Source organism: Limulus polyphemus, unplaced genomic scaffold, assembly GCF_000517525.1.
Source record: "Limulus polyphemus unplaced genomic scaffold, Limulus_polyphemus-2.1.2 Scaffold76, whole genome shotgun sequence".
NCBI lineage: Eukaryota > Metazoa > Arthropoda > Merostomata > Xiphosura > Limulidae > Limulus > Limulus polyphemus.
Genome location: NW_013665686.1, coordinates 770,460 through 782,109, shown reverse-complemented (window position 1 = coordinate 782,109; position 11,650 = coordinate 770,460). Strand labels below are relative to the sequence as shown.

General features: G+C 32.5%; 1 protein-coding gene across 1 annotated transcript in view; it reads left to right on the top strand.

Moving 5' to 3' along the window:
• LOC111087765 overlaps positions 1–7,544 on the top strand; it is an 11,295-nt gene extending 3,751 nt beyond the window's left edge. Inside the window, exons 2-5 of the mRNA XM_022395592.1 lie at positions 2,059–2,156; positions 4,242–4,381; positions 5,123–5,304; positions 6,243–7,544. Coding sequence (XP_022251300.1) covers positions 2,059–2,156; positions 4,242–4,381; positions 5,123–5,304; positions 6,243–6,314 — 492 coding nt within the window. The 3' untranslated portion in view covers positions 6,315–7,544. The remainder of the gene's footprint in view (positions 1–2,058; positions 2,157–4,241; positions 4,382–5,122; positions 5,305–6,242) is intronic.
• The last annotated feature ends 4,106 nt before the right edge of the window (positions 7,545–11,650 follow it).

Genomic DNA, 11,650 nt, shown 5'->3' with positions numbered 1-11,650 from the left:
AGGAAGCACATACGTTGATAAGGAAGACCACTTGATCATTAAATCGGTGCTCCATTTGTTCAACCATAGTGTCAAAATTTTTTAACATTTCTGAAGATTTGACTCATTATTTAAGAATCGGCCGCACAACAGAAGCTGACATTAGATACTGTATATAAAGCCTCTATAAAAAAAGAAAGAAAAATAACATCTGTAAAAAAGACTGAAAAGTTAAAATATTTCAAGGGGAAATTATTTGGCACAGGGGAAATTCCTCCTGTTCACTCCCCGAATTCAACACTGTGTAAATGTACAAATTTATCAAAGACTATTTTGTCTATTGAATAGCTCTCCTAAAAATGCGTAAACAGATTTTTGTTGTATGCATGTGTTATATACTAGAAAAGGTTAAATTATGCTTATTTAACCTCCATTTGAAAAACCCGTTTCTCTAGTTTATTTTGTTATTGTTGACAAATTTTCCTGAGACGTTCTTATTAGCAGAATAATTTTATTAAGATCTGTTTATATGTCGTCTTGGTTGTTAGTGCCATGAAATATGTAATAATCTAGTACAAACGACTAACAACTGTCGTGAGAGAACCAATAATAAATCATTATTGATTACTCCAGATGGAAACACTGAAATTCACTTCACCGGAATACGCTATGTTTACTATTATAAGGTAGACCTCAAAGTGTCAGAAAAACACTGCCACTTATGTGTTATAAGTATCAATCAAATGTTACTGAAACAAAATCTTTAAATTTTATTAGTAACTATTTCTAAGTAATTACCTGTAGGTGTAAAAGGTAGATTATAAATTGAATTAAAACTTGCAAGATATTTTTAGTGACTAGTTTTTTTGGTAATGTCTTGTGTTAATAGTATTATTGATTGAAAATAAATTGTAAAGTAGTATTTTACTTACGATTTTGTTACCACTTTCTGGGAATAGCTTCTAAGAGTGAAGGATATAAAACTGCATATTTTCTTCTATTAAATCTAATATTATATTCAGATTTTAAGTACAAGGGAAATGAACAGATTTAATATTTCAGTCTTCTACTTTTAAAATGCAGGAACAATTTTTAAATTTTCTATCTTGAACTGTGCAACTTCCGTTTAGAGGTTTGAGTACGTTATATTAGAACGATTTTGATTATGCAAATAAGTAAGTCACGTGACAAGCGCAATCAAAATAAAATCGTGGTGGAACGGAAGGTATCAGAACTACATTTGGACATTGCTTCGCATTACGTAAGAATTACAATGCCACCTAAAACTGATTGCTTTTGGAATGGGCATGTAACAGTCCTTTTCGGTACAACATATTCATATTTCAGATTGGAAATTTAGAAGTTCCAAGCTGGAGATATCCATAATTTCTAATCGCATTGAAAAACAAAGGAATATGGATCAATTTAGGATACAAGAACCATCCAGATAGAGACCTACAACAAGTTATACTCCAGATTTGGTAAGCAGTTGCGGTGTCTTGTAACTGGTGAGAATCCGCAAACACAAATAACAGCGAAAAAAAAAAAACCGTTCACGTTCTCCAAGCACCAGTATGCAACAATCAAGAAAGATCTCAGTTTGGAAAAGAGACACAAGTCACGTGTACACAAGTTGCTTTCACAACGTATCCATACAATTGCCACATAACTCAAACACCTGGAGAATAAAACAGGTATATATATATATATATATATACTATTCCATACGATGACATACTGGCCAAGCTGCCTGACGTAGCGCCTGCGTCATCTAGTACGCCAGGACATGAAGGAAGTAAGCGTTATTGACTCCAGTACTATTGTCAACAAGATTCATGTTCGTCGGATAGAGCATGACTGGCCGTGGCGACGTGGAATGCAATGATGTGGTGCGACATTAAAATCGTTTTAATATAACTTACTCGTCCTCTGTAATTGATAAATTTGTTGTAAGTTTCCTTTTAATCTACATTATATACAATTCATTGATATCTCTATCAGTGGTATAGACAAAACAAAATTGTTATATCTTATGTATAAAGTCTTTTACTTACAAATTGTATCTTTCTATTCTCACAGTCCTTTACTTATGAAGTCTTTGATCAAACGTTGGTGACACAACTTGCCGATGGAAACTGGAAGTTAAGCTGTGGACAGAATATACTTGTTGGTCTTTGGTAAGCTTCTGGTAATTAACTGCTTAAACATAAAAAGTACTTGCCAAATCTTTCATGAACAAATCAATGAAATGTGTATATAAAATAATAAGGAGCATAACGTCCCCCGTTATGATTACAAAGTACATTATTTTAATGAGTATTGTTTCGTTAGTACTTTCTCCTATTTCATTACTGTATTCATAACTTCCTGTTAAAATTTAAATTCTACAGGGTAGTTAATAGAAATTTATCTCATTTTATACAGTTAGTTACATTATAAATTAACGTTTGATCAGCTTTGAAATGTTAGCGCTCAACGACATACAGTAATCGCTTGTTTACAAATAATTAGAAGTATTTTTATTCGAAAGAAAGCTGCTTAAACACAAATTCATTCTCAATTCACAAAACCACACTGTTTCGCTTACAACCTCAAATATGATAATCCAGATTCCTTCCGAATCTGTTCTGGCTCAATATTTGCCAAAATAAAACATGAATTACTCAATACATGCTAATTTAGAGCTTGACTTATTCTCTTTCGAAATTGTGTCTGTTAACTTAAGTTCTTACTGCCACAATTCTTGCCTCATTTTTGCTAATAAAGAGCCTAACTGACTTTGCTTTAGCCTTATGTCTAGTAATTCAGATTCTCATGGAATCTGCTTCAGCCTCACATGTGCTCAGATTAAAACTTATTAATTAGTATCTGCCCATATATTTGCTTGTACATGATTTGACTAATTCTGCTTTGACCTTAGGTCATTTAAATTCAAACTAACCAATTTAAGTTCAATCTTAAAGTTTGCTGTGACTGAGTATTTCTTATTCAGCTCCGACACTTATCTTGACATGATGATATCATATTTTCATTGATTTAGTTTAGGTAACTTTCAGGTTTCCAAATTTAACCTTTTTTATCTCCAAATATTACATTTAAAATAAATACAGAATATATATTTCTCGTCATATATATATATATTTCCCGAACGAATAACTAAGATTTTCTAGAGGGGGTGGGTAGGAGTTGGGCGTTTAGTTCAGTGTTTCTTAACTACTACTAGTTTAGAAGAAATTCATTCCAAAAATTGTTTTCTTGCAACATCCAGGACAAAAGAGGTGTGACTTGGCCATTTAGCCCATGCAATTATGATGCACCATTCAGATTTAAAATTTCATTTCCAGTCACGCATCCTACAGTCCATATATATTAAAAACAGTGAACTATAACTGACTCATTTAATGAGGTGGAAGTGATTAAACTCTCTATAGAATACGTTCAAAACCCAGATACCGAAAATAATCGATTCCTAAAATTGCAACTGGCAAAAAGTATAACAGAAATATTATTGGTTCTTATATCGAGGAATATTATACATTGATTTCATCCATATTCTCACTCTCACCAAGACGACAATATGGACTTTTCAACTTTATTCTATCACAGCCACTAGTCTGCTTGACCACACGCTGACTTGTTGTTGGACCTTTTTCTATTAATACCATCTCAAATATTTCATTTTTCATCAAAACGTGTCAGCTATTTCATCCGACAGTTAGCGGTGGGTGCTATGGATAAGCTGCTTACCCTGTGGACTATCGGTTCAAAATTACGGTTGGTAGACGCAGTTGGTCCTTGTGTATCTTTGCGTGAATATCCGGAACAAAGAAACAGACAAAAGACAATCGCACCCACTGGTTAAATCTGTATTTATCATTCCTTTGTGGAATAATTTTTGTAACGTCAAGCAAGAAAAAGCTTCTCACTAACTAGGGAGTAAATAGTTTTGTTTTAATATATTATAATTATGAATTCTATGTTTTTCCAGAGACATACAGGGAATAGAGGCTGATGACATGCATAAGCTTTAGAACCTTCCTGCTCAAGGGAAGGGTTAATATATTTTTACTGTAGATTCGACAGAAAGAATTTTACTTAGTAACTTGTACGGAAATTCTTACTTTTATAATGAACTAGAATCCTAATCCTGATCCAAAGAAAATTACTGGAATTTTATAGATCCAGATAAACGTAATCATAGTTTGATGTCACGATAACAATGTAACTCACAGGTTTCCAAGAATGATCATCAATCTTTACAGGGATGACACTGCTGCCAAAGTGGATTTTGATTTATTGAAATGTGTGAACACAAAGGATATGGCCCTACAACAGGGGGGAAAACAATTTGAGGTTGAAGTTTCTGAAACAAACCAATGTCCTCGCAACTCTGTCATTAGTGGTACAGTATCATTTTGGCACGATTAATATATTAGTGTGTAAGTGTATGTGGCCCTGTATATATATAGTGTAAGCACTTTTGAGCACTCATTCTATGATCGAGATTGTATGACTTAGAGCTTAATTAACATTTACGTTAGTTAACGCTGCATATTTTTTTTCAGTCACAATTTATAAAATTTCGTTAATTAGCACAATAAAATAAATAGTGTACACTGTGAGTGAATAAGAGACTTTACACTTCTTTTAATATTATTTCTTGGTCTGCAAAAACAATAAAATGAAGTCGTTAAAGATTGTATTATAAATTAATACTGATTATAGGCATTAAAATTATTTTATTATTAATGTAACAAATTTTATTACCCGGATGCTGACATTTAAGTTTTTGCTCGCTAAATTTTTCCCGAAATCCATTCAAGTAAGTAGGATGAATGTGTTTTATAAGTCAGTAATAATTTCTTTCACCCAAAGATTACTGCAGGATGTATATTTTACTATAAACAACTATTTACGAGAACTAGTTTGTATAATTTCAACGTAACAAATATATTTAAACATTAAAGTCCCAAACTCTTTCGTTGAACATTATAAGTTCAGAAAACGGGCCTACTGCGTGTTATGTTTTTCATGTCCTCTTCTCAATCTGCCACCTACGCGTCTATCTAGCTATTAATTTTCATTGCTTATTAGTGTTTGCAGGGACTTAGATATTTCCCATAAACTTTTTTTTTTCGAACAGCGTTTATTTCTACATCAAACAACATGGCCAATGTGGTTAAACTGGAATGTTCTCTTGTTGGTCCTGGATGGTTAGTCAACTCTTTTGACTGTTTTACAATCATGAGAACAAAAAACGAAGCAAAAGGCCCCCAAACCGCTTATGACAAGTGGAAATTCGAGTGTCTTCAAAGAGATGATAAGGTAATGGCTGTGGTTAGCTTCTTAAATGACGAAACTCTCACAATAAATTGTTGCAGCTTGATTCAAGTCAAACCAATGAGTACTACAAATTAAAGTGTACAAGATTATGAATATTAATTAAGAGTTCTTAAATCAACAACAACTACATTGGCTTTAAAACGATATATTTTAATCTCACCCTTTTATTTATTTTTTCATTAAAATGAAAATAAAATAACCCAAAAACACAGAGCTTGCGCAAATTTCGATGATCTGATATAGAGCACCTAAACTTCTGATGGAACGAAGCTTAGTAGGTATAATAGAAGTTAAGAAAATCTTATTTGATTACGGATATTTTTTACCGCGATGATTTCAATTACTTCATTACAGACTTCTGATTAGAGGTGTGTGTGTGTTGCCATGAGTCCATCATTGCTGAAGAATCCGAGTACTGAACTAAAGGCTGTCTATACAGCGATTCGTGACAAACAAAAACATAGGTCTAAAATTATATTTTTTATTTGACCCTGATTCAAAATTCTAAAGGGGCTAATTAGGTAAAAAAACCCAGTAGTCAAATATAATTTTAATGCTCTTTCTTGGTGTTAGAAAAACACGAAGGTTGAAGAAGTCTTGATAGAAATGAATAAAAACCCTATAACCTGAGCGCTTGCCCCTGAAGAAGAAAGGTCCACCTTTCGAAAGCGCTCGGGTTATAGGATTTTTATTCATTTTAATGTTCTTTGTTAGGCTTAAGAAAAAACTTAATGCTTCGTTATCTTAGGCGAGTTACATCACTACAATAAATTTATTTCAATGCATACAAATACCATGTCACATATACGCTGTCGCCGCTTCTACTTCTCTTACTTGTTTCTTCAATTTCATTTCTCTTATGTTGAATGAATATTTCTTTGGCAACTGTTCATCTGTATCTACTTAGTTTCCTACATTAGGATACTTCTACTGGCCGAAGAGAGGACACAACCAGGACTGGCCCACAAGTTTCATTTCTTGGACTGGAATGAAATAGCACAAAAACAAAACAAACGACCTTACCTGCTATATGTCTAGCCCAATGGAAGAGATTGGGTAGCACACTTGTGGCAGACAAAAGACTAAAACGAAATTGTATTTAAACACCCCCTTTCTCAAGTTTGATGATGTTTAAAGTATCTAAAATCAAACATCTTCGCTAATTTGATTTCAAAGGTATGTTGGATACTGATGTCGTGCTGGACTGTTTAGATCGTTCTGTCGTTGTTTAGTCTATAAATGTTCGTGTAGTTGTTTATCATTGTTTTAAATGACTTTTGTGTTATTTTAGAGTTAACAGCTTACTTTTATCGATGTTGTGCTGGAAGGTTCAAGTCATTCTGTCGTCGTTTAGTCTATAAATCTTCGTGTAGTTGTTTATCATTGTTTTAAACGACTTTTGTGTTATTTTAGAGTTAACATCTTTCTTTTATCGATGTTGTGCTGGAAGGTTCAAGTCATTCTGTCGTCGTTTAGTCTATAAATGTTCGTGTAGTTGTTTATCATTGTTTTATAGAACTTTTGTGTTATTTTATAGTTATCGTTGTACAATATTCTAAATATAACAGCGTGTAAATGAACAGCCCAGAAGGCAAAATCAACTCTCCGATCATTTCATTGTCTCTATTTGGTATAGGTTTTCAACATAGAACAACCAACGGGGCAAATGTAAATGAACAGCTCAGAAGGCAAAATCAACTCTCCGATCATTTCATTGTCTCTATTTGGTATAGGTTTTCAACATAGAACAACCAACGGGGCAAATCATTGTTTCTTTGAAACAGTTATCTTTACCGTAATTTGTTCTCAGCAGCTAAAATTATTATAATTCATTTCTCTCCATTAGACTTTATTCTGTTTCTTAGAGTTTATTTTAATATATTTATTACTGTTGTTGTTGGTGTTTAAAATGTACATTAAGGAATATACACAATTTTGATCCCCTCAAAAAAGTATTTTAGATAGGGAATGGAAAGAAGCAGGAGAACTGAATATTTTCTGATACTTTCACACCTGAAAATGTAGCAGAAAACACTGAAAATAACAGTAGTTGTAAGCTTTCACGGCGTTGGGGGGTTATGTAGAGACAACGATGACGAGAACTGGAAAGTTGTAGCTCACAAAAGGAATCGAACCAGTTGTTCATCTACAGCTATAATGGAACGTAAATTAATATATATATATATTTAATCATATGAGCAAGCGGTTCTTATAGCTTTAATAACGGAGATAACCAACTTGTAGTGAGCGCAGTGTACTCAAAATGCAGAGGTCGGTGATTAATTAAATAAGAATGATAATCAAATCACAGTGGAATTAGTGTCTTACCAGCTCCCATATTTCTAAAATAGTGTTTCATTATTAAGTTTGATTAAGTTGAAAACGCTCCATCTTCAACGCTCTAGGCATAAAACAACAATGAACAAGCTAAAGGAAGAGACTCTAAAATACAATTAAAAACAGTATTAAAATTACTCCTTTTTCTTTCTTTTCCTGTTAATAGTTCCCCAAGCTCCCGTGTGAAAGATATCGGGTTAAAATGATTAGTGGAAACCAAAACTTTCTCTAACACGTGTTCTAAGACTGTTTTGTGATGTACATATTTTTATGCATAATATGATACGCAGCCGTTATACACATTTATTACACAATATGTTACGCAGCCGTCACATACATAACCGTTATACACATTTACTGTACAGAACTGCATTACTTGTGAGTTGTCATGTTATTAAGATTTACTTTTGTTATGAACTGGAGTATTTCATGTCTTCTTTTTTTAAATTCTTATTGATCTAGTTAAGGCATAAACGTTTGTTTTTATGTATTCCATAAACCTCGTTAATTTTTCGAAACTTTGTAAACAGATATTTATTTGTCATACAAAAAAATCGGTTATTGTAATTTATTTAGGACGTTTTCAGACGTTTAATAAATTGTTTGTATTTATATGTTAAAACTATCCATGTCATAACACGTGTCCTGTCAATAAATTGTGTCACACAACACAATTCTATAAAGGTGTCCGTTTTATTTTGATAGAGTGTCACATCTCTTCTGAAGTTTGAAAATCTTTACTGCAGATTTAGTCTTCTCTCATATAGGTAATATTTAAAAAACTGATGAATTAATAGCCTTATATAAACCACCACTCAAAATCTGAGCAGAAGACACTGAGAATAGATATTTTAAAATGTTGTTAACTCCTATTTGCTAATTAAAACTCTTAAAGCTTACTTAAAATATGCTGAATTTAATTAATTGCTTTACGAAAAAAATTACCCACCATCCCCTCAGCTATGGACTAACAGATAAGGTGTATATTTTGATTCAGCGTCTCCTCTACATTACGATGAACAATATCGTTCCTTTATGATGAATTGACTTGCCGTCAGGAGCTATGAAATGTGAAATGCCTAATATGATTATTGATTGATTCAATGAATCTGTTAGGAAATAGGATGCAGTCATATACATATATATATATATTTATATGCATAGTTAAAAACTTAAACACCATCTATCTATCTATGAAACTGTAAACATTTTCAGACATTTACAATAAATGCTTAGGGTCTAAAAAGATTACTTATTGTTCACTAAATTATTTTGTAGCATAAAATAACCATAAAGGTCGTCAGTAAAATATTTTTTCTTTGAATTAACAGATGGCAGTAACAGCAGTTCAATGGTGCAATTTTGTGGTAAACGAAAATCATAGGGAATATAGTTTCAGTGTAATGCCCATTTTCTGAGTAGTGATTAACTTTTCCATAAATCTTAAGCCACTTTTTTACCTCTTCTCTCATAAAGCGTTTTTTATTGACTTAAGAAAAATAAGAACGAATGGTGTACTTTTGATGAATATTCGTAATGTGAACTATAACAAGGGAAGTAGAAGTATTAATTAAAATACATCATGACATAAAAAACACAAACACACATATACGTATTTCTAATACTATAAAGTTTGCATGTTCTATGATTTCGGCGCTGGTAAAAAAATAGAAAAACATATTACAAAAATAAATAAATACAGAACAGTACTAAAAATTATTGAATTTATATTTTGTATGTATGGTAAAGTTACTAAGACTACCTGCTGCTGTCCTTAAACATGAGGTACTGACCATTCAGGTGCACCCTACTACCCACCATCCACGAGTAGGGATTAACTGTTCCTCTTATAACGCAACCACAGCAAGTGCATATAATATTTAGTGGTAATCGCATAGATTCGAACATAGCTCACCAGCTCCAATATCCAGAGCTCTACTATAGAGAAAGGTAAACGAGATGTGGTTAGTGTGAGCTATAAGTAAACTAAATATATTTTAATTGAGGTTGATAACGTGGGTAGAATTCATAAATAGATAACAAGTCGTCATTAGGCTGCGATACAATAGCTGAAAGCTTTACAAAACAAAAAAAAACAACAACAAAAAACATGGTATTTACCCATTTAGTACATACTTACAAGTAAAAATAGTAATTGAATCAATTTTTCCACATATGAATCTGCTTATAAAAGTAACAATTAAACCAAATTTGAACTAATGACAGACGTTTATAATTTAAACTGCGTCAAAGAAAAAAGAGGTTTTCCCAGCGACATCTGTCGGTTACACAAGACTAACAATAGAAATACAAGCCTTTCCTTACAAAACCCAGGACTACTATATCGATCAGGTAGGTGGAACTCCTCGTCTTTATTAAACGGACAATGCAAAAAAACACACCAGACAAAAGGACTTAAACCTTCATACCAAGCAATGGCAGGCACTACGTCACTATCTCTTAATATTTGTTCTTTTCATTGTAGTATATTATTCCTTTCTACGAAAAACCATAGAAGTTTGTTTGTTTTTAAGCACAAAACTACACAGTGGCATCTGCGCTGTGCCTACTATGGGAATAGATCCTGGAACTACAGTGTTATAAGCCCGCAAGGGTTACTGTGGGAAAAACATAGAAAAGTTTCAGAAGGTGATGGTAAAGCCAAATTGGCAAAAACAAAACAAAACAAAAAAACGCTTTAGGTTCTTAAGTTTTTGATCTGGACAAGAAAATGAAAGAAAAACAAAAACAAGCAAACAAAACAATGTATGTAAAATAAATTTTATAATCTTGCCATAACTTTACATTTGTCTCTATAATATTATTCAATAGAAAGTGTTTTCATCCCGGCTTCTAATAATGCCCACTAGAGGGATATAGAATTAAAAATAATTATTTTGGTCATACAATCTGATGAAACTAAAAGTTCTCGCTAGTGGTCTATATATATATATATTTAAATAATCACCATGTATAGGAGTGTCAAGACACTTTAAATAGTTACATTTACACGTAGAACGAAAGTTTAACTGTAATATTAGAGGTCTGGTAAAGTAAATAACTGGAATCTGATAACATAATCTAATTATATGTTAACAAGAAACACCAGTGTGAGTAATAATATTTGTACAACGGAACCTAGAACGCTGGAAAATTATATGATTCTATATAAAACTGTGATATTACAAGGTTATTTTATGTTTATTGCTTCTCACGTACCAGTGTAATTGTGATTTTACTTCATAACGTGAAAGCGAGCAACATTAGATTTTATGGCATGGCATGAACGATAACAATGTCTCGTATTAGCTGAATACCCTACATTTATGAGATAACGTGGTTTTCGTCGCTGACGAATGAAAGATATGCTGAATTATACTGTTATTGTTGGAATGGCGAGAATTTTGTATGTCAGGAGATTAGTTCATCAACCAGGAATGACAAAATATACTATTACTGCTTAAACATGAGGGTATATCCCACATTAATAATAAAAAGTGAGGGAGCATAACCTCCCTCCGTGCAAATTATGCCCATGAACACATTGTTATCATAAGAACTGTGAGTAAGTTAAACCCATAAATTATTTTAGAAAATTACATTGTATATTAGCATTCTTAGTTGGACAAAGCATCTGCTAGGAACCCCACCCACTCTTCGTTTTCACGTTTTCAGTTAACTTTACAACTAAACAAATCGATAGATGAATTTACCAAAAAAATCTTAAACTATAAGGATAACTTTACTACTGTAAAAAATATTTAATCAGCGAGACATCATTTGTCATATTGAATTACAAGACAAATACAACAGCGGAGTTTGGTTCTGATGGTATCTATATAAATGTTGGGTATCTGCTTGTTTGTTAATTTCCGGTAGAAATTCTTTCCGAGGAACTTCAGCGATACAAGTCCTTTCTTGATTAAACCAGTTTATTCTTTCTCGATACAAACTTTTAGTACACAGTAATTCTACAGTCAGTACGTTTCTC